The following is a 25,038-nucleotide window of genomic DNA, read 5'->3' as shown; positions in this document are numbered from 1 at the left end:
AATTGGACGGCAGGATTTCTGTTCCTTGGGTCAGAGTACTGCTTGCAACACTATGTCTCAGATGAACTGCCACAAGTGTACAATCCTTGCCCAACCAATTGCAAGATCCCTTCTCTACCTCCTTACATCAATGAGGTTATTGCTAGACATCATGAATGGCTTGATGCCATTGCGGATGACCAGGACAAAACTGCAACCTCATTGGCCAGAAGAATGTACAATTGAAATACCTTTTGGCCTTATGTACATTCTGAGCCAAGGGAGGATATTTACGCGCCAAACCTAAAGAATGGGCTCAAAACGGCATTCAAATCTCCTGCAGGAGCTCACTCTTTGTTCCAAAGAAATACCACAGAATTAAAAACTATGCTTGCATTATCACTGTCTGAACACAATTACTGTGACAGATAAGTACCCCTGCCCTTAATTTCAGAACTCCTTCAAACCGTGCAAAGGGCCAAGATTTATACCAAGCTAGATTTACAGATTTACCTTATCCATCATATCCAGACATGGGCAAGGGATGCAGGACAACTTCTTGTCAGAGCACGTTGTGGCCATTTTCAGTACGTGGTTTTGCTCTTTGGATTGCCAAATGTACCATCCATTTTCCAACTTTTCATGCACAGTATTTTCAATGTTCTCTTTCAATATTCGGTAATCATTTATTGTCCATCACCTGCTGCCAAAGCGGTGCCCAGAATGGACAGAAATGATCTTGTCATTTCCCACACCAAGAGTCTGCCTTAGGTGTGCTTTGTTGCTGACATTGGGGCACATACATGGTTTTGCCTCTTCTCAGGGAAGCTGCAACGTTAGATCTGATATCAGCAGCCACATAGAAGGAGACAATATGCCACAACCACGAATAGATCTTCTCAGAGATAGAAGTTGCCTGTGGGATTTGCTTTGAAACTCTTCCATACCCAAGGTTTTTTGCTGGCAAATAGTGTTCTGTGGCTTCGTCCTGGTATTTTCTGATGACCTGTAGGAGGAAAGGTGGCAGTGTGCGGTGGTGGCCATGAAATCTGTGCCACAAGCACTGGTGCACATGATCACTGCCAGGTGGACCTACTTAAGCTCAAAAGGAGAATGATGCCATTCCCATTGCTTCCAGAACCTGGTCCAATATAGTACTTCACACTGTGAAGTCGTGACAACTAGAGGATTCCCGGGGGGAGGGAACAACAAAGCATTTGAGCTGTCCATTTTTCAACAAAGAAGTAGGGCAGTACATTAATTAACAAAGGTATGTTGGAGCCCATCTACTGAGAACGAACATAGGTCAAATACCCTGTTCTATGGCATTTCTTCCACTCAGAAGGGTCTATAACCACATTTTAGCTCACTGCACCCTTCACAGAGAAGTAACACCATTTGCATAACCATCTTGTCTCACCCACCTGGGCAGTCCAGTTCCGCAATTCTAGGCAAATCTCCTCTGAACAAGGGTAAGATCAGCAACCCCAACGTGTTTTGGCCTAGTCTGGCCTCATTAGTGAGGTGAAGCTGAGCCTCTCTAAGTCACAGTGAGCAAGGGGCCCATGTCTGGACTACCCTCGGTTACTCAGTAAATCACAAAGTTTTTGACACATAACTAAACAAATATTAATTTAATCAATTCCTCTTGGCAAAACACCACAGGGTGATTTTTGTTAAAATTTCAAATTAACAAAGTTCATTCCAATTGTGAGCTGAAAGCTATAGACTGTAATTTAATTGGGCAATCTTTCTGTTCAGCTTCCCCCACACAGACCTAAATTCTTAAATCATCCCAATTTTTCAGTTTGACTTCCCCCACACAGACCAAAGTAGGGGTGGGGTCCTGAAAATCCCACTGCTAAATCACCCTCTGTTTATTTTAAAGCAAACGTGTGGGTGAAATAATAACCAAATGCATTTACACACATTTGTAAAACTAAACTGCTGGCCTTTTAAGTGTGCAGGAAAATCGAAATTGCACCGCACTACGTTTGCAACTGAGTTTGTTCACTGACCAGCGCAAATTATTTCTTGAATTGAAATTGAGATAAAGTACTCTGATTTGTGTTTTCCCAATTAATTTGTGTGATTTATTTGTGTCAAAAGAGTATAATTCCGAGCCACAAAGAAGGCACCGTGTGTAGTTTTGTGTGATTTCTATTACCTATAATTCAAATAAAAACAAATATATTTCCTGTTCACCGACCTGGTTCTTGGCTCATTGGTAGCTCAGGAGGATGGATCCAAGGGACATGATATGAGGCCGAGATAGGGCTGAAAAAAGTACTAACATTAAAATGTTTATTGTGCGACACCTAGATTGGGAAGTGAAGGAACACCCTGTGTTGAGGTTGGCCTCTCAATAAACCATTACAGGTCAGCTACTCTCTGCTAACCTCTTTTTCTAGATAGGCGGCACATCACTGTCCTCTAGGGAGAGTAGTAAGGGGGAGGGAAAGTTTTCCTTTCCATGAGGGAGAGAAAAAACACTAATGGCTAGTAACAAAAGAACTTAATAGTAGAATTGTGGGTTTGCTAAATTAGTACAGATACAACATCTGGGAAGTGGGTAGTCCTGGCCTATGTTGAGGACTAGATGTGAGTGGTCCCTGACTCTGGCCTTTGCCTTCCTGTTGTCCAGTCTGAAACATCCTGTGATAATTAGCAATACATTTTCCAAACTACCTGAATGAGTTGAGTTCTTGACAGAGACAGATTTGAGAGCTACAAACTGATAACTGCAATCATTGTATAGAACTTTGCAAAAATGAGTATTATCCAAAATAAACTTCATGTATTGAACTGGGAAATACTAATGGACAGGGGGCGTGGGGGGGGGGGGGGGAAATTGCCCTCAATCTTTTTGAGGCGGATCTTGTGTCTCAAAGTAAAATGTTTGTCATTCTAAAGCCCGGCCATCAAAATACTGGCAGAAATAGTCAGCAGCTGGGAGGAGTCCAAAGAGTTGGACGACAAACATACCAGCATTTGAACAAACTTCCATGAGGGGGGAGCATGTAGCCCGAGCGCTCATGGACTTCTGATAACGATTAATATATTGTTGAGTAACGTTTCGATGCTTCATACTATACAGGATAGGAATAAAACACTGACCTTCCAGCACTTGAAGAAAATGCTGGGGAATACTGGAAGGCCGGATTGCAGAAGAAGCCAAAACTCATTCAAAAGACATGTATGCCAGAAAATGACTTTAAACACCACTTCTGGGCGATTCCAGACACAATCTGCAGTTGCACAACATGTGTATGGGATCTCCTCCACAACCCAGACAATTTGCCTGCACTCAATCTATCTCTTGAAAAGACCAAGTGCCTGTACTAACAATAAGGAAGATTTAAAAAGTGCTGCAAGTAAAATGGGTGCAGGGGATGCGCCATTTTGAATTGCAGCCCTTTGGGAATGTGCAGGTCACCTAATTTTCAAAGGTGACCTGCATATTTCAAGGGGAAGGGGGGTGCAGCAGCGTAAATGATGCACTGGCCAGCCCCCTTGCATACATTACTGCCAGGGGCGCAATCCCACAATGAATCTCTCACAGGCTCCCGGCACTCACACGTAAAACAAAAAGGGATGGCTGGAAGGTTTAGAATTAAATAAAATTAAATAGCTCTGGGCAACCTGGGCAACCCTCCTGATGGTGTAACGTCCTTTTGCCGACTGTTTTTTTTGATGGAATTTTTACCGAAAACAATCCATCATAATAAGTATCGAAATATATATTGGGGGTGGGTAAGGGGTTAAAAGAGGTTACAGGGTGGGGGCGGGGATTAATTGCAAAGGGGAAAATTAGGTTGGGGAACCACCCAAATAAAAAAAATAATAAAAATGTCGATGAGTTTTTTCAATGGAATTATTTTGGTAACAAAATCCATCAAACAAAATACTGTCAGTAAAATGACATAGAACCCTGCAGACCATTGTTCTTCGCTTGCCAAGCCATTACAGAAAGGTGAAAGACCGTATGCAAATCAGGCTTGGTCCCACTCACATGGCTGCTGGACTGTTTCACGGTGACCGGGTGTCATGGGCCAAGATCTAGGGGACAACCGATAACGTAGATTACAGGCTTGCAAAGAGGATGAACGCTTTATTCCTCCAGCCGCTTAAGTCCAAGAGAGGCAAGGAGACACCCACTCACGCTACTCAGCCCCAACTAACATACACATGGAGCATTCGTTCAAATCACTCACTGAACAGTCCCCCAGCTCTCATGCATACAGCATTCACCAAAATTCTACTACGCTAATGATGTGCAACAGGACATAACACATTTGCCTCCCTTACACAATTCACAAATTCAGCCTACACTCAGTGACAAGACCCAACACTCCTATCATCCGTAGACAGATGTAAAACAGAGCACTCTCAGGCGCTTATCACATACACCACTGCCACCAACCATGAACAGCAGGCGTGGTACAAAGAGCCCAAACATCCCACAACATCAGGTCTGGGGAAGACAACATTCACTCAAGTCCAAACATAAGGCAACAAGCCCCTTGGTTTACTCAATACCATCCTGGGACCTACTGCCGGGAGAGTATAGTGCATTCATGGTTTGTGGAGCAGAATATTCCATCTAATACGATTATAGAGTACTGGAACTTACAGTGTAGCCTGGTTGTATGCCATTTTCCATGTGGGAATTGTAGTGTGTGTGAATTTACGATTAAGAGCAATGCGTTTGTCCACAATGAAATCCGTTGGACAAAGAATAGCCACGCAAACTGCAACACAAGGAATGCAACATACAAACTTTGTTGCCCTTGCTAAAAGGTTTATTTAGGAATTACCACGAGAAAAGTTGCCACTAGAATCTGTGGACACAGATCAAAGATTCAGAATCAAACAGCTGCAGCCCCTTTGGTGCAGCGTTCTGTAACACACAATGATCGTGACCTGAAACGGATGAGAATTGAAATGATAAAACCAGACAAACAATGTTTGCACTTCTAATCGATTACACAGATTGGAGCAAAAATTGATTCATCGCCTCAAAGACAGGCCTTAATGAAGAAATGCAGTGGGCAGCACTAATATGTGGGCCTTAGATTAGTATTTTACACTGATGGAAAGTGGAGCCACCAGCGTTCTTACCTCTCATTGAGAATTAGATAACAATACCGATCTGTTGTATGTTTTGTACTGGCAGTATTTTTCAGACAGACTATGACTTTATTACAAATAAGGCCCCGTTAGGACTATCACCAGTGATAGCTTCTGCTTGAAAATATAGGCTCATTGTTTATTTTAACTTCAATGGCCATGATAGGGTCCATGTGATTTTCACAGCAAGTTAGGACTTGGTGGTAAAATATGCATGTCACCCAACTTAACAGGTTTGGTTTCAACATTGTAAATTTCTTTTTAATGAGAGGATATTTTCACTCTCTTCTTTTGATATATGAGTGTATTTGTCAGCAAATGCATGTATTGAATGAAATATGACATGCACTGAAGAAGGCCGGCCCGAGAGAATAAATATGCCAACACAGCCGAAACTTGAGTTGGCACACGAGAGAAAGAACTGCAAACATTGACAACATACCATTGGATTCAGGTGTATTGAGTGCAGTCTGTAGGTTTTCAAACAAGACAACACAGGATCTATTAAAATGTATTGAGACTAGATTTGGATGTACGTTTTGGGATGTAGGTGGAGTATTCTGGTATGCTAGTGACTTTTTTGTGGTGTTCGTTTCATACACGATTATTAAATTGTGAAACAGAGACTGTTGGTCTTTTTATGATCTTGTTTGGAAGATTGGGGTTTGTCACGATGGGCACTTTGTGACTACAGTGCGGTCCATTCATGATATGTGTCCTTTATTTTATGTCTGTGTTTTTGACATTTTATGTATACAAATCATGCAACATGATGTTTTTCTATGTAAACAAAATATTACTACATTTCTATTTTTGCCATATGAAATGGTTATGAATCAAATGAAAGGTCAAAAAGGTTTTCCAATGAGCATAACAGGAATGTGTTTGGGACCATGGTTTGACTTGTGTACTGCCAGGGTGTCAGCAGCAGCCCTCAGGTCCAGCAGCTCAAGGGTCAATATTGGGGCACCAAGAAAAGCAACATGCCAACGAGCAACTTAGAAGAATGCAGGTGGAAGCAGTGGGGCATCACCCAGGAATGTGACATGACAGTGGTGTGGGATGACTTTACCCTTTGCACCCATGCGACGTCACATTCGTGAATGCCAATCTTCAGATTTTGTGGCTGCTGCTTGCATGCAAGTGCCAAGACGATTAAAAGAAATCACCTCAACTAGCCATATAGATCTCAATCACAAAACCATTCCACAAAGAGGTTACAGTTGGTTGGAGTTGTCTGGGCCGGGACTCCCTATCCACCGCGCACCTTGTTTTTGAACAATTGTGTGTCAGCCTGCAGCCTGGCTCCTGGTTTGTCTGGGGACCAACTCCGGGGTTCCCAATTAGCTAACTGATTGGGTGGGACGACAAACCTGTGGATGATGATGGGCGCTGGGGGGATTCAATAATCCAAGAATTTAGCAGATTTGCTTTTGATTTAGGTTCATGATCTAATCAGAGCCCACCATTCTACTCAATAGGCCCTGAAAAAGACTTAGGTCGAAACGTGTGTCGGCTGTGTGCACTCACCTATATTGAACAACTGGTATTTTCTGCCACTTTGATGTTTCCTAATTGCTCTGGTGAATTGTCAAAAACAATAATAAAGAAATAAATTACAAGCACCAACATGATTCTTCTGACCTGACCATGAACCTAAACCAAAAGCAAATCTGCTAAATTCTTGGATTATTGAATCCCCCCAGCACCCATCATCATCCACAGGTTTGTCGTCCCATTCCACAAAGAGATTTTACGAACTGCAAGGGATTGGACATCAGATGTATAGGTTATGGATAAAAGTGGTATATAATAACCCTGGTCTACAAATCTAGACATTTGAGAATGCGGATTGCTGTTAGATTCTCAGGAGTGTATCATCCTCTCTGCTTCCTTCGCTCACCTTTCCTGAAGAAAGAGCCCTTCTTGTGGTCCATGAACTCCTCAGGCACCAGGGTGTAGTTGGACATCTGGTTGTTCTTCAGATTTTTGAAGGAGGTGTTCTCTACCACAGAGTCGATGGGCGCGTCGTCAAGGTCTCTCCCCAAGAACTTGCATATCTTCAACACGCTGCCCCGCGGGTCCTGGGAAGACAGATACCGGGAATGAATGGTTTGTATACAGATAGAATGTTAATGTTAGTATAAGGTTTCTGTCTACGGAAAAGTAAAGTGTTCTGTTGTGGCCGCGTTTGGCTTTGACCAGATTCATAGATTAAAAGAAAAACTGCCAGAATTCAGATCAGTCACCCATATTTTAAAGGTTCAATTTGACGCTAATATACTGGTGAATAAAACAGCGAAGTGTAGCCCAGTACTGGGACAAGGCAAGCAATATTAGGTGCAAACCCCTATGGATATTAGGAGATGTGTTAGAGAGGTATCCTACTGCATCAACTTACCTCAGCAAGTAAGCCAGTTTGTCCCAAGTCGAGAGACTTAGACCACCCCTCTATGTGGTACCGTCTCTCTGGTGCAATTAGAAATACCTCTGCTGGAGACTATAGAGCATATCTATTAAAACCTTTCCATGAACAAAACATTAGTTTGCAAATTACACGTCCGTATAGCTACAATTATGAACTACTAACTAAATTTGAGACTAAAACACTCGACCAGGACATAAGAATTCTCAAGTGTCAGATTGTATAAGAACTTGAACCAGAGCAGTGCAGAAAATGGGCCAGAACAAGACGGAGCGGCGATCTGAACTCGGAGCCCATGCTGAGTCTTCTGAAGCAGACAGCTCATTGTAGTGCAGGCTGCTCCTGCTTTCCAACCTTTTCCCAGAGTGTTCAGAACATGCCTCCAAACACTGCTCAAGCCTCACATACAGTTATGTGAAGTTGTTCATACTGGTATATATGTCTTGGATTTTGCAGATATCTCTCTATTAGGGTAACTATTGTGACCATTCAAAGCAGAAGAGTCAATTATTCACTTAAAAAGTTTTCTTAATGAATCACTGAAAGACATGTTTAACATTTAATTGTGGACATTATGTTGTTCCCATAAGGTTCTTTGTTTTTATGCAAATCAGCAGGATTGAGTTCTATATAGAGATACTATGTTGCACAACCTGGCCGGGGTCACGCCTCTTTGCCCCGCCCCTTCTTCCCAAAGCCCCACCCCACCTAAGAAGTGATGGTTCCCCCAATACATGTTTTCCGTTTCCAGCACTGGACCAGAGTAGATGCGCAAGTAATATCAGTGTGGTCTGAATAACTATGAACAGTAATGTACAATATCCTCTTTACATAAGTTCCCCTCACAAAAATTCAATCACTCCCCTTCCATGTAATTCCAATGGGAGGGGGATGAGAGCGGAGAAGATGACCTAGGGAGGGGAGTCAAGAATTAGACTTATAAAACAGGGGGAAAACTAAAAATTCTGCTTAGATTTTTGTCAGATTGCATCTGACAAACACTGGGGTTGCATAGGAACATTAGCAGGCTTACTGAAGTGTGTCCTCCTTTTCTGTCAATTTCCTGTAAAATTCCTCCCACTATTGCAAGCCCCTGGATGTACCTGGCCTGTAGGTAGCGAGATGAGGTCTCAGACCAGCAGTTGGAAAGGCACTGCTCGGTTTATCTCTGAATGCGCGCTCTACTTTGCAAAGCCCAAAATATCAGAATTCAGCGAGGTCTTCAATCTTCCCACCTGCAGAGCAGTGACGAAAATAAGAGCTGGTAAGGGCCACATGCTGAGAGGATACCACCGACCAAAGGCCTTGATTTCCACCCACCCCGCTTCAAGCACTCATGAATCATAGACAATCTCAGCACACCTGGTGTCCAGAGACTGCAGCTCTGCTGTCAGACCACAATGCAGCAGGACCCTCGCTCATGCTAGCCATCCCGGATGGCTATACGATCATCCGAAATGACCGAGAAGGTGCAAGAGGCGGCGGCATCGCCATAATCTCCAAAACAAGCCTCTCACTTAGACTAGTACCCACACAATCGATCCAATCTTGCGAGACCTTATCCGCTAAACTCCAGATAAATAATAATAAAACTCTCACCATCCACCTTTTATATAGACCCCCAGCCCCCCTAGGCACCTTTGAAGAGGATCTCCACAACCTTCTCACTAATAACCTTAAACCTTGTTCTCAAATAATCCTCCTTAGGGACTTTAACCTAGGTTTCCATGATACTACGGATACTAATGCAACAGTGGTAGCCAATACTATTCACGCACTAGGCCTAACTCAAAGAGTTGACAAGCCTTCGCACCTCAAGGGAAGAACGCTAGATTGAATAGCTGACTGTAACTGCTCAGCCACTATCCTATCCATAGGACCCCTACCTTGGACAGACCATTCTTTAGTGTCCTTTAACCTAGCCACTGCCAGACCCATCCCCATAGTCCTTCCTACAGCACCGCCTTGCTTAACCAGAAATAAAAAATGCATTACGGTAGAGAAAGTGATCCCAGCTATATTACCGACCCTCAATGCTTTATCAGCTAATCTAAGCCCTAGCACCCTAGTACAAGAATTCAATAATATCATGCTCGTCACCCTAGATAAACTGGCACCTCTCAAACTCAGATCAAGAAAACCAAAAGCCCACCTAAATAAATGGTTTACGCCACAGCTAAGAGACTTGCGCATCCTGAAAAGAAAAAGTGAAACTACCTGGAGGCTCTGTCCTTCAGTCGACAACAAAGCCAAACTAACCTCTCTCTCTCTCCTCACTCTACAAAAAAGAAGTTTGCCAGGCTAAACGTAACTCGTATGATGACCGCATAGCCAACTCTAACTCCAGCATGAAAGCGCTCTTCTCTATTCTAAAGGAACTTGAGTCTCCTATCGCCACACCGGACGCTTGCACCAAGGATAAACATTGGTGCACAGATATCCAGCATGCCCTAACAAACAAAATTACTACTCTCCAAAATAAAATCCAACAAAAAAAAGAAGTACTTAAAATTCAGGATTCGCCCAAAACGCCCAACACCAATAATATATTGGCTCACAGTGATTCCTTCCACTTTTCTAAAATGACCACCTTGGAAGTAGAAATAATTATCCTGTCGCTTAAACCTTCCAATTGTAAAGGTGACCTCTGCCCAGCACAGTTAATAAAAGACGCTGCCAGAGAATTATCGCCCTTTATCACCAAACTGATTAACCTCCTTTGCCTCAGCCACCATCCCTGCCAACCTTAAACAGTCCTGGGTACTCCCCCTACTTAAAAAGCAGACATTAGACCCCCTCATCCCTACTAATTACCACCCTATTACTACGGTACCGTTTCTTCTCAAGATTCTGGACAAAGCCGCTTATAACCAAATTCAAAAGCATCTAGAACTACACAACCTCCTAGGAGAGAGACAATCGGGCTTCCGCCCCTTACATGGAACCGAAACTGCCCTTATTGACTTGAAATCCCAAATTGACGAGTTGCGAGACAAAGGGAGAACAGTACTTCTGCTACTCCTTGACCTCTCAGCCGCCTTTGATTTGGTGGATCATAAAGTCCTCTGTAGTCACTTAGATTCTGCTGCCCACTTCTCACCGGAAGCCATCAAATGGATTGAGTCATTTCTGAGTGAAAGAACATTGAGAATATTTTCCCCATCAGCCGCAGCAGATCCCACCACAATCTCATATGGTGTCCCCCAGGGCTCCTGCGTTTCCCCAACTCTATACAACATCTTCACCAAGCTCTGTTTGATGATTTGGACCATCTCGGTATCACCTACACTAATTACGCAGATGATACACAGATCCTCCTCCCGCTTTCTGGGGATCATGCGAAGGACACGGAATTGGTGAACAAGGTATATCTTATCATCCAGGCTTGGATGGCCACTCATGGCCTCTGTCTGAACGATGATAAGACAGAGTTGATTATCCTGGGCACTCAAACTAATATCAAAAAACTAGGTCAGGAATTCTCCTCATTTAACATAGACGGGAATATCATCCATGTGTCCAAGGACGTAAAAACCCTGGGATTCTATCTTGATTCTACCCTATCTCTTGACAAACAACTAAAATCCCTTGCCTCTTCCACGGCTTACACGTGCAAATTAATAAGAGCCGGTAAACCTTTCCTTTCCAACAAGAGCTGCTTAATCTTGGCTAGAGCCTTAATACTCTCTAGGATTGACTACTGCAACGCTCTCTACACCGGAGCGAATAAAACTATAACGCAAAGACTACAAATATTACAAAATAATGCCCTGAGAGCAGCACTAGGTATAAACAAAAGATCCCACATCTCTGCCGCCAGACGCTATCACAACTGGTTGACCACTGAGAACAGAATAACACTTAAGATGTTATCCCTGACCCACAAAGCCCTTAATAACTCCGCCCCCATATACCTGATTGACAAATTCCACAGGAGAACATCCCTCAGACTGACTAGACCTGTCAATTCCAACTGTCTGACAATACCGAACTTTAGACTTAAGACGATCGGAGGTAATAGTTTTCAGGTAAAGGCTGCAAAGACCTGGAACTCACTACCACAAGATTTGAGAGTGGACTTGAGAAAAAATGTTATCGAATTCCTCACCTCGACTGACCTCAGCTGACCTCACATGACCTATGTCACCTACAACCCTGATTGCCCTCCGTTGCCCTCAGTTGAACCTTGTATATTTGTAATTGTGTCCCATGTATATTTTGTAATTATCTGTGTCCTATGACCTCATGGTATTCTCTACTGTACATTCTGCCATGATGTAACCTGCAACGTGATTGACCTTTCTCGAATTTGTAAACTTTGTAATTACTGTATTTTATATTGCACGCTATGCTCCGATGTAACCTGTAAGCTTTGCATTTTCTTGCCTCTGCGCCCTGTTACCCTTGGGTCTGGCGTGCATAAAAAGTGAATAAACAAACAAACAAACAAACATAACCCGACAGGGACTGTGTCCACGGCAGGAAAACACAACCTGCCAAGAAATGTCTATGCAGGGCTGGTGAGACCTACACAAGAGGCAGTCCCTTGATATAGGGAGCCGAACAGGTTAGGGAAGAGGGGTTTGAACGGAGCTGCTCAGTTTGCACTTTTGTGCCTCAAACTCTGCTGTTGCTCTGCCTTATCCCACTCTAGCCTAAACATTCCACCCTTTGCCCATGCAGCATGCAGGGTGGGCAAAGCACCTATGGGATGATGCTCAGCAATAGTGTGTCAAATAATCAAGCTGTGTCAATATAATCATATCAATAGGTTTAAAATATCTGCCTTATAATGTAAACTAATTACAAGCAGTCTTCCCATTCCAGCATAATCTGCGTGGAATGTAATCACTCAAGATCGGAGGTCTTCAAACAGTGGGGCGCGTCCCCCTAGGTGGGTGCGGCAGCATTCCAGGGGTGCGCGAGAGCCCAGCATGAAATGTTTAAAAAAAGAAATATATATATTACACAGCCCACGGTAGCGGCCGTGTAGTTATGGTTAAGTTGCTAAACTCATAGGAAGATCACTTTTTCGGTGGCTTATAACTTCGCTCCCCCTGGATGAATCCTCACCAAACTTTGCAAAAAAAGTATATGGCCCGCTGTGAATTTCTTTGGCAAGTTTTGTGAGGGTTCGTGTAGGGGGGAATTTTATAGTGGGGTTCCACATTTTTTTTTATTCCATAGACTGAATGGGCAAAAACCTTGGGCTCGGCTACAGGCAGAATGGCTGGATGGATTTGCACCAAATTTGCGGCAGGAGCGAGGACTTGGTGGCAATCCGACCAGTACTTTTTTTCAAAGAACTGAAATGAACGTCTAAAAAAATGTGTGATATCTGGCTCTGCTGCGCGGACCCATTTCCCTGTTTGCTCCGCGGACAGAAGTCTCATTGGCTTGCAGTAACCGTGCTGTCGGCGAACTTTGAACCCGGCTGGTGGTTGCCTGGAGGGAAGCGTGCTGTGCATCAAATTCTTTTGAAAATGCTGCCATGGTGTATCGGTGGAGAGTGTTGTGGTGTGTGTGCCAAGCCCCTACGGCATTGTGTGCATGGCTGGGGCTCTTGTAAGTAACATTGTGCCCACTAAAGGTAGTCATATCTGGCTCGTTCCTGCGTCCCATTTCCCTGTTCACTTTGCGGTCACAAATTTGATTCCACTGCAGTGTGCAGTGATGTGCTGTGCGTCATAAGTTTTCGATACCGCCGGCATATTGTATCCGAGGATAATGCAGCGGCGAAAGGGCTTGGAAAACATACTTTACAGCATCTGGTGGTGGGAAGAAGGGGTGGAAATGGTGGGGGAGTGAGAAGTGAGAAGTGCTTCTTCTGATATATCTCACTAGAAGAAGACTCTGGTGTGCCAGCGGTATCCGTGCATACTACGCCAATTTACGGTTACCTCAACAGGCAAAAACCTAGTGTGGTGATTGCAAGCAGCCTTCGTTATGGCATGACAGCGCCAGCAGCGATCTCTTTCTGTGAAGTGGTGGCAGGCTGAATTGCAGAAGGGGAGTGCATTCCACAGGACATAAACATTTAAACATAGCATGTACTATGGTCTGTTGTGTGGGGTAAGTCTGTAGCCACTTCGATGCATGGCTGGAGACCTTGCATTGAAATATATGCCCATTGGTTGAAAAGGTATGTCGACTGGTTGCAAGTAGGTGTGACATTGCCACCTCCTCTAGAGACACTAGATGACTGTAACTAGATGAATTGATTTCGGGTTAACTAGCTTGAACTGTAGTTTCGCATTTTCTTGTACACGCACCTTTGTTACCAATGTGAACTGTATAAAGTGTATTTTTCCTGTAACCAAGTTCTCAAGTATCCTTGTATTGTCCGCGCCCAGCTACCCCTTCGGGTTTGGTTTTGCGCTATACCAAATAAACAAACAAATTCAAACAAACAGACATTGTTGCTTTGTGTGTGTGGTTTGGCTGCATTGCACACATTGTTGTTTGTATGGGTGTGGCGATTGTTAGAACATCCTACGGTTGTCAATGTATGGGTGCAGATGCTGGAGTGAGCAATCCTGCAATCTGTCCACTGGGTTGTCACGACCATCAGCCCTGATCTCCACTGGCATGCCCATTGGCCAGGTGGAATCAGGGCTCGGATCATTAATAAGGCCTGGCATCCACATTTCAGACCCTCTTGGGGCCAGTCCTAGCGCCTTTGGCGCCAGGCTCATCAGTTAGGAAAGGCATCTGCTTAAGGGACTACTTTATTTAGGCTTTCAGCCAACATGGAGGCATCCACATAGCTGGGTTCCTAGAACCAAGCTATGCGGTCTAGTGTTTTGGGTGTGGTGGCCTAGGGACTACTTTACCTGGACTACTTTACAGTGGCTATTTAAACCACACCCGAACAAGACCACACGCTTCGCGTTACTTTGCTTCTAGCAACGTGACGCTCACCGTGACCAGCTTTCTCTCGAACCTGGCGAATTCCGGACCTGCAGAAAACAAAGAGCATTGTTAGCAGCAGAATCTTACCTGCAATCTTCATCCTTCTCTGCTCGCAGCTCCTGGGCAGCTCTGTTGTAGGAGTTTGCTGCCCGGATCGAAGGGACCTGAGAAAAGGAGAAAGACATCGTTAACGGAGGTACCAGAGACATTACATCCATAACAGCGCTTAAAGACTTACCTGGCTGGTTGCTTTTCGACCGACACTGCTCCGGAAACTCCATCTGCGCTGGGTACTCTCCGCGACCTACAAAAAGAGAAAATCACAGGTCAGTGAGGACCAGGCATTGCTGCGCTACTCAAAGCGCCTCCACACCGCATCATAGTGCTATAACGCGCCATCATCTCCCGGTGAGAACCAGCACATCCCGTCCTCCAAGCGGACACTCCGCGCTCCTAGATGAGATAAAAAGACATTAGAACAGACAAAAGGCATGCAAGAATTACAACGCCATCAATCGCAATAAGACCTACCTGAAAGACACTACAAGGGCCGCAGTCAGTGAAGTAACTGGACCGCCCGCACCCACAAAAGACAACGCGCCCCTGCCCAGAGAGCAGGACGGAGAGCCCATCGATTCCGGCAACCAGGCGGAATCCCCTCGACACCGAGACCACCAGGGAAACATTGAGAAGGGCACCGGAGACCAGCTGGCTGAGTGGCGTCCCTGTGGATACCAGGTGAGCGTAACAGGGTGCAGTGTTGGAATAGTGTCCATATAGAAGATAGTACGGTTAAACTGGTTCCTATATGTGCTTGGGTAGTCTACATTGCACAGGTTAAGTGTTGTAGGGCACTATGCAGTATTGGTTCTAGGCACGTAGTACAGTGTTGGGAGCAGAAAAAATGTTGTGAAGATTTTCTTGTTTGGTTGGCATTAATACAATGCTTTATGAATGGAAGTGGGTAGTGGTTCCAAAGACTGTGGTATGTTTCTGCATTATGGTAAGTGGAACATGTGTGCGTGCATCCCTTCTTTGTGGTGCGGCGGTTGGGTAGAAGTGCTGGTCCCTTTGTTGCCTTTCTGAATTCTGGCACATGGCTACATGTTCACCTGCATAGCTCTGTTATATTGTGGTGGGTGTGGGCAGGGCCTAGACTGTTGGGTGCATGACCGAAGGCCATAGTCTATGCACCCAACAGTCTAGGCCTAGGTCTTCACCACAGCCACCACAACATAATGCAGCAATGCAGTTATAACTCTGCATGTCTTCGAAGGTGGGGACCTTTACACAATGGTTGTGGAGGACATTGTAGACTTGGTAGAACAGTAGAAGCGAGCTGTTATGCATACATTAGCATATGGTGTAGGTCATTGCACATGTTGCACATTAGGGAGGCACGTGTGAGCATTTTTGTTTGCTAGGGTTTGCCCTTCATTAGACCCTTCAAATGTTGTGTTGCATGCACGGCTGTAGCCCTTGCACCGACCAGTATGTGAACTGGTTGCAAGGTTTGCCATTGTTCGTTTGTGTGTGTGGTTTGGCTACATTGCATACATTGTTGGTTCCATGGGTGTGGTCATTGTTAGAACATCTTACAGTTGTCGGTGCATGCCTGGAGATGCTGCAGTGAGCAGTGCTGCAGTGTGTCCACTGGGTTCAGTGTTGGAATACTGTCCGTATGGAAGAGGGTACGGTTGAAGTGGGTGCAATATGTGCTTGGGTAGTTTACATTTAGCAAATTAGTAAGTGTTTTACTGCATTCTGCACTATGCTTGTATGCAATTACCTTTACAGTTGTGGCTGCATTGGTGGACATGCTGCAGTGAGCAGTGGTGTAGCATGTCCACAGGTTGCAGTGTTGGATTGGTGTCCATATAGAAGAGGGTACGGTTGAACTGGTTCTTATATGAGCTTTGTTTGTCTGCCTTGCGCAGATTAGTGTAGTCGTGCACTATACAGATTGGTTCTATGCACTTACTAGAGTGTTGGGAGCCAGACCAACGTTGTCAAGAATTTGTTGTTTGGTTGGCAGTAACAGAATGCTTTGTGAATGGAAGTGGGTAGGGGTGCCAACCAGTGTGGTATGTGTGTGGATGATGGTAACTGGAACATGTTAGCATGCATTGCTGTATTATGGGGCGCCGGTTAGGTAGAAGTGCCGGTGCCTATGTTGCCCTTGTGAATTCTGGAACCTGCCTACATGTTCGCCTGCATGGCTCTGTTATGCTGTGGTGGGTGTGGCCAGGGCCTAGACTGTTAGGTGGATGGCCAAAGGCCGTAGGACGTAGGCCATGCACCTAACAGCCTAGCCCTTCACCACAGCCACCACAACACAATGGAGGCATGCAGTTGTAAATCTGCGTGTATTTGAAGTTGGTTACTTTTACACAATGGTTGTGGAGGACATTTTAGAGTTGGTAGAACAGCAGAAGTGAGCTGCTATGCACAGATTAGCATATGGTGTACATCATTGCACCTGTTGCACAGTAGAGGGCCACATGTGACCATTTGCATTTGCTTTGCTTAGGCCCTTATAAGACCCTTGCTTTATGAAGTGCTGTAAAATATTGTGGCATGAAAGGAAGTGTTCAGCACCAGACATGTAAAATATGGCCAATGTACACAGGCACCTACATACCGTTCAGCACACCCGACACAACACTAAGCAGCCATGCATGCAAACATGTGGCTAGGGTGAAAGCTGGCAGGCTCAATTGCAGATGAGGAGTGAATTGCACATGACATGAGCATTTAAACATAAGGGGTGTACTATGGTGTGTTCTCTGTGGTGAGGGCCTAGCACCTTGGATGCATAGCTTGAGTGGAAAGGGAAGAAGGACTGTCCCTGATTTATTGGGGCACGGCCCTCACTGTAGCTGAGAAAGCGCACGTTCCACATCCTGCCCTTTTAAGCATGGTGGGCATGGAAATGGAACTGTGGGAATTAGCCAATCAGGTGTTGAGGGTGTGCCTCACAGGAAGGGCTGGTACTATTTTTCCCCATCAGTCTGTGCATTGAGGGTGGCAGGCAGCGATGGAGAGGTGCAGAGTCCTAATAGTGGGTGATACCTTTGTGCACAATCTGTACACGTATGCTGCACAAGGAGGGAGGCTTTCTGGGGCACTGTCTATGAGGGCAGTTTTGGCGGTATGGTTGACCTTTGTCGGTTCTGTTGATGTTGTCATACTGCATTATGGAGCTGCACATTTGGGGTACATATTGTGTGTACGCTTGCTCTGTCTGCTAAAAAAGTTGATGGAAGAAGTGATGTAGATTTTTCCCACTGCCAAGGTGGTTTTCTCAAGCATACCACCAAGAGGAGCATAGGACCATGCCTGTGTATTTTGTCCCCAGCCAGAGGTCGGAAGGTGTTTCATTAACAGAAGAAGGTGTCAATTTATGTCCACTGCTGGGATGTTGTCCACCGACTATGACATCATTAATGAGAAAAAATGTGCACTGGCTCCATGCAAATGGCATTTTGTTTATCAACATTGGCAATGCTGTTTTGTTTTGCACTGTCCAAAAAGTGTTGAAGACAATCCTGTAACAATGTAAGGAGACAACGAAAAGAGAAACTCAAATAAAGAGCAAAAACAAAAAAAGTTCTTTGTAAGCACGTAAAAAAAGGAAAAAAAAGAAGAAAAAAAACATCTTTTCCAAAGGTACAATAAAGTTTCAATCCCCTAACCCGTTTCACATTCTTCCACCCACACCCCACACCCTTTTCCTAGCACGATAACTCAGCGGATTCTGCTGTAGTTTCAGGATTAAACGTGCCACATCCACCCCTTTTCATGATGGTAGCCATAGAAATGGGACTGTGGAGGCAAAGGGATTGCTCAATAAGGTTTCTGGTTGTGGTGTATGTGGAAAAACTGTGGCAGAAGGTCTCTTTGTACAGAGACAGGCAGAAGACTATGGTGGAAGTGTGCACGCTAAGGGGCAGGCATCCTGTTTGTATGCATGCCCTGTATGTACTTGTTTGCAGTTGCTAACACACACTTAGGGCCTCATTACGACCCTTGCGGAAATGGAAAAATGATGGCGGAAATGCAATACCGCCATCGAACACCGCTCGTTGCGATCATGACCCGTCACCGTAAAGTACGATGCCATTAGCGACACCGCAGTGAACGGCAACGCTAACTGCACCAAGTACGCGCACGCGCGCCTTGCAAAACCGGAATCACCGCCATGGCGCAACGGTACGCGAATTCTGACCCTAGCGGACATGTACTGAACGCCATCAAGCACGTCGTAAAGTACCATTCCGCCATGGCGAGAAATACGGCAACGCGAACCAACCGTAAATGGCCCACTGAGTGCCTGTACTCCACTCCCTGGCCTCATTGCACAACTCCTGGCAGGCGCAATGTACACACACTATGCAACCAGTGAAATCCACTATTCACCCATGCATGCCAACGTAGAAAAGCATGCAGGGGCTCAAAGCGCCCCGTGAGTGGGCATCCATGTACGGCATGTCACCATAGCCGTACTGACGCAGCACAGGCATGTGAAGGTACAACACATCAAAATGAAAATCAAGAACACATGACACAAAACAACAGTAGTCCCCCATCGCTTGCCACCAGCGCAAGGCAACATCCACAACAGCATCCTGAGGGGGATTGCACCAGCCCTGTACTCATGCCAGTAAACAAACCAACCATCAGCAGAAGCATGTACCACACAAGTCAACTCAGAAGGCGGAACACAAAGCAGATCATCATGCAATACATACCGCCACAAAGCGAAAATCGCCACATCACCTGCAAAGAACAACGCAACACGACAAATATCGGAATACAATTTAAATGCACATCCAAATGACAAAGGCCCCACATCAATTTGCAAAATCCCACCAAAACAACCATCATCACCGAGGGCTGCATCTGCAATAATTGACCGGCTTCCACTTGTGTGACGCCCTGTACCATCATGGCACACAGGGCTTACATCAACGTTCCAAAAGGCAACATGGAAGCGGCAAGAACCGCAGGTCCGTCCCATGAGGCAGGCACTAGTCGAGCTGAAAGGCCGAAATGTTGCACCTAGCCACCAGTACAGCGTAAGGGCATGTGGCCCATTGGCGATCGTCCCATATGATCGAAATGGTGCTCCACTGATTCACCCGAAGCTGCAGGAGTCGAGAGTAAAAACCATCTGGAGGAGTGGCGTAGAGATGGCATCTGCAATAGGGCAGGAGATACCTGTCACCCAAAAGAAACACAAATCAACCGATTGCATTACGGGACTCATGATGCATTACAATCTTCATTCAACACACCAAATCCACACCCATATGCATGCTAGCCCACTCCAAAGGAATATACACACCCCTAATCCAGTATCGAATCACAACGAAACCAATCGAGCTAAATACACCATTGGCAACGTCGGTTACTGTGCATGCGTCCGTCAAGATAGAACCCATGACATGGGATTAGTAACGTGCCTAGACACAAGTGTATGAAGGCGCGTCGAGACAGGGAGGATCCGACAAGGGCAGAGAGACGTATGTCCCACTATGGCAGCCTTGCATCACATAACGCAGGGGAAGGGGAGTGAACCAAGAAACCCATGTACATGGCAGACCCTAAACGGATTCATCAGTCCATGCATCCACACATCATTCCCTCATCCCGCAATGAAAATGCATGAATATTCACTCACATAATATGTGAAACTTCCATCGCGTCTGTGCGTAATGCAGTCCGCAAAAACCACTGTGCCCCCGGCCGGATCTGTAGTGTTGTGAAGCAAGATGGATTTGGGAACGTCCTGCCTTATCGTCCACTACGCTATTGCGCATCCCATTCAATTCATATCATTCATTGCCTGCTCGTTATGGGCCATGTCCCAAGGACATTCTACAATAGAACGTTACATTTCCAGCCAGACCTGTGGGCGTATCCTCGCCGCTACTTCAAAACCAAAAATGCTGGCCTTCGAATTCCTCACTTGCAACATTACGTCGAAAAGGCTTCTGTGAACGCTTGCATTCACAATTACATCAATGTAGTGCGGCTGTGTGTCATGATGCTAACTGGCTGCAATCACAAATGGCACGCCACGCCCGTCGGTGAAGTACGTTACTGTGCTGCATGAGGGTCGGCCATCGATCGAGCCCTACATACCACTGACTCTTCACAGGTATGTAAGCGGCTGCAATCATAGCATGTGTAACAATGGGAGCATAGCATGAAAATCAGTCAAAGTACATCACACTGCCATCGGGATTTGATACATGATTCCAATCCCAAGATGCCATGCGGCCAAATGCAGCCTTACGTGCGGGCCGTGCTCGACCAGAAGGGATTGCATCTGCCACAGATTCATTCAATCAGCACAGGTGGAGGCCATACAGGCCGACAGCACATATATTGCAGACCCAAACCCCTCCCACAACCACTCCCACTCCAAAATGCTACCGGCAGGACTAGCGATGTTGGGCCTGGGGTACCAGATAGCACTGCAAGTGCTACAACTACAAGAAGACGACGAACAACAACAGGTACAACAACCGGGCGCACAGGGGAGACGGAGGAGAAGGAGGAGGAGGAGGGCAAGGCAGGGTCAGCAAGGCCCACAAGCACTGCCACCACCACCACGCAGGCGGCCCGCAATCCCACGCCTCCGAGCCGATCCGTTCAACCTCACTGCTGAGCAGATCCACACCCTCTACCGTTTGGACCGGGACACCATAATCGCCATTGTGGACATGACACATGCTGACCTCGTGAGCATGATAGATAGCCCAACCGCCATCCCACCCCTACTGAAGGTGGTGTCTGCACTCCACTTCCTGGCCACAGGCACCTACCAGCACACAGTGGGACAGTTGCATGGCATTTCACAGCCACTGTTCTCACGGACACTCTTCCAAGTGCACGATGCCCTCCTGAAGCACGCCGACGACCACATCACACTACCACGCACGTACCAGGAGATTACCAACGCTAAAGTGGGATTCCATGCACTTGGCGGCATCCCGGGTTGCATTGGTGCCATCGACTGCACCCATGTTGAATTGGTTGTCCCACATGCCATGGAGGTCCAGTACCGCAACCGGAAACAATTTCATTCAATCAATGTGCAAATGGTGTGTGACTCCAACAAGATCTTTACGCATTGTTGTGCCAGATTTCCAGGATCTACCCATGATTCAATGGTCCTGAGGAACACAAGAATACCACGCTACATGGAGCGACACGCAGGGCACAGATCCTGGCTACTCGGTGAGTCTCATTTCATGCATGACATCGTGGCCCATTTGATGCGTCAATGACCTTGCAGGGGGGGGGGGGGGGGGGGCTACTTAGCACTATCATTCCACTGACACCCTTTATTCGTCTCATACAGGTGATGCCGGGTATCCACTGAAGAGATGGCTCCTTACACCAATCCGGAACCCACAGAACGAGCATGAGGAGGACTACAACCATGCCCACTCACGTACCCGTGTGGTCATTGAACAGGCATTCGGCCTACTGAAGGCTCGTTTCCGCAGCCTCAGCAGGTCTGGCGGGGCACTCATATACAGCCATGAGAAGGTTTCTAAGATGGTCATGGCATGTGTCATGCTGCACAACATGTGCATACGTAGGAATGTGCCCATGCCCCCTGACGCTGTACTGCATGCACCTGAAGATGATGATGATGATGAGGGTGGGGATGTGGAGGCACCTCAAGGAGTCCATGAGGCACAGGATGCACGTGCAATCCGACAGAGCATCATAGATGCATGCTTCTAGCAACCACGCATGGTGCCTATTACACGGAAAGGGGACCTGTGGCACTGTGTGTGTGTAGTACAGGCACATTGTGGACTGTACGCCTATGAAGGCCTCGTACGCAAATATCAATGTCCACACATGTCATTGGATGATAATGAGGTGCTGTATTGTTGATGTGATTTGATTTATACACCCTATGGACCCGCCACCCAGTGAAGCCCAACACACCCCCTCCACCCTACTACCTCCCCCCCCAACACCAGTGTCCAAATATGCATGCTGTCCGTGGGTAGACGCTATTGCAAGCCCCCTCTACGGGTATCAGGGGCACCCCTGCCCGTGGAGCGCAGGTTCCTGCCAGATCTGCGTTGGGGGCTGCCCTGGACGGAACTTGCCACGGATGAGGTCTCTGCCTGCTCGCGTCCATGCATGTCTCTGAGGGTTTGTGAGAGCTCCGAGAGCACACGGCGCACAGCAGCAAGTTCAGCACAAACGTCTTTGGACGTCGCATGCAGTTCCCCCCTCAGGCTCTCGGTGCTTTTCTCCATTTGTGCTCTCAGGCTCTCGGTGCTTCTCTCCATTTCTCCCCTGAGGCTCTCACTACTTTTCTCTATTTGTGCCCTGAGTGTCTCGGTGGATGTTTCCATGGCTGCCCTGGAACCCCCGCATTCATTTGCATGGTCCTTGAGTAGCGTGGACGCTTCCTGCTGTTGCTCGATCAGCAGGTCGAGGGACTGTTGCCTCTGCTGGGCCATGGACATTTGCGGTGGTGTGACAGGGGGGCTGCTCAACACATGTTGCCTTGGCACAGGACTTGTGGGGGTTGGCCAGTCGTCGTCTTCAGGGTGCCCCTGCGTGGTTTCGTCATGGTGTAGGGGATGGGACATGCAGGGGGATTGGGAAAGGTCATGGATGGTACCTACGTCGCCAGCACTGTTTTCCGTGTCGGAGCATGCTGGCATGACAGCTGTGTCACCTATGGTGCTGCTACCACCAGAGGCAGTGCCATCAGATACGTTCTTTGGGGGGACCTGTGGTGCTGGGGTTGTGGACTTGCTGGCTGCTGGGGTGCCTGTTGCAGTCCCCTCCAGTGTGCTGCCACTTGATTCCTGCTGCTGCCGTGTCTTGATCCTTGCACCTGAGGTGGAGGCTCTTGGGACGTTGGTCCTGGCCCTCTTTGCAGGCGTGCTGGTAGGGGTGTCCTGCAGCTCGTCGTTGGTATCGGACCCTGTGGTGGAGTAAAGAGGGGCGAGCGTTAGTTATGGGTCTGTCGGATTTGGAATGGCAACGTATCAAATGCATTGGGGTGGTACATGAGGCTGGTTTGGGACTGGGCCTTGGAGGTGGTCTCATTTCCGTGTGGATTGAGGATGCATTCATTTGGCTGCCTGCAGTTAGGGGGTGCATGCTGCACATGTAGGGGTTGTTTATGGCTTCTTGATTGATTTGTTTGTTCATTCTGACTTTTAGAGGGCGCTGTCAGGGCTAAGTATGTATTGCACTATGGGGTCACATGGTACTGCACATGTTCGTGGTTTGTGGATTTCGCATTGTTTCTCTTGGCCAACCTACCTGATTCTCCGGATGTCGGCACTCCTTTCTCCATCCCTCCGACTCCCTCTATGCTCTCCATTCCTATGGTGGAGGCGCAGATTTCCTCCCAGGGGGTCAACTTGATGGGCGACTCTGAACCCCCCCCGGTAGCTGTGGCGATGTTCCTGTTCGCAGAAAGTATGCTGCGTACGCGGATCCGCAGGTCGTCCCACCGCTTGCGACATTGCTGTGGCGTGCGGGGTGTTGTCCCCACCGCACTTACGCGCTGTGCCACCAGGACCCATATGGCCTTCTTGTTGGCAAGGGCCGTCCTGGTCATTTGACTGGAGAAGACGACGGCGGAATTTTCCTGTAGGGTCTCGGTGAGCACGGTCAGTTCCTCTCGGGAGAAGTGTACCTGCCGCTTGCGGTCACACGCTTTCTTGGCTACCTTTCCCATATTTATTTTTTTAACTGGGGTTGCTAACGGGTTGGGATGTGTCAGGGTCGGATTTTTTATGGTTGTGTTGGGATTCGGATTTTATAGTTGTGCGGCGTGCTGTTTCCCGTTCCGGCCACATGCTTTTACTTCCGTTTCCGTATATTTACGGTGGCCGTAATTTGCGGTGCACGCTCGTTACGGTGACCGCTCATTACGGTGACCGCTAAGATGGGTGGCGGTATTGCACCTGGTGCAGCGTACGGCGGCGGTAAGGGCCGTTTTGGGGTCATTTCCGCCATCGCAGCCTTTCGGATTCCGCCATGGCGTAATGCTCGTGCCCGATGGGTCGTGATTGGCCGCACTTTGCTCCTTCGTGCAATGGCGGAAACGCTATTTACGCTGTTGCGGTCCGGTCAGTCGATTTCCGCAAGGGTCGTAATGAGGGCCTTAGTGTTGCTTTTCCGCGATAATATTTAATCAATTTGTAGTAAGTGGGGTGCTGTAGAATTTTTTTTGTGACGTGTACAAGGTAAGGTGCAGACATCCTGTTGTTATGCATGCAATGTGTGTATAATATCATACAATGTGATATTGTATGATATGCTCTTTGTACTGTGAATATACACAGGTTTTTGAAGGTGCGCTCAGGCAAGATTAGGGAACAGAGGGGAGACAGAGACAACGAACGTCCTAGGCCAGGTGTCACCCAGATCGCCCAAGTGCATGTGAAGGGGGAGGAGAAACTGCAGTACATGGGAAGATGAAATTATGACAATAAGTAAAAATACGGCCCCTATGATGGCAAGTGCAAGGATAACTGCACACATCAAGTGGTGGTGGAACCGTTTGGGATACAGAAAAGTGTCCCCGA

At 46.8% G+C, this 25,038-nt stretch overlaps 1 protein-coding gene across 1 annotated transcript in view; it reads right to left on the bottom strand.

Moving 5' to 3' along the window:
• Positions 1 to 25,038, bottom strand: part of LOC138454295 (sulfotransferase 2A1-like) — a 144,305-nt gene that overhangs the window by 9,553 nt on the left and 109,714 nt on the right. The window contains exon 6 of the mRNA XM_069607031.1: positions 7,013 to 7,193. Coding sequence (XP_069463132.1) covers positions 7,013 to 7,193 — 181 coding nt within the window. The remainder of the gene's footprint in view (positions 1 to 7,012; positions 7,194 to 25,038) is intronic.

This window comes from Ambystoma mexicanum, chromosome 1p (assembly GCF_040938575.1).
Source record: "Ambystoma mexicanum isolate Mex_15411 chromosome 1p, UKY_AmexF1_1, whole genome shotgun sequence".
Lineage (NCBI taxonomy): Eukaryota > Metazoa > Chordata > Amphibia > Caudata > Ambystomatidae > Ambystoma > Ambystoma mexicanum.
This window is presented reverse-complemented; position numbering and strand designations above follow the sequence as displayed.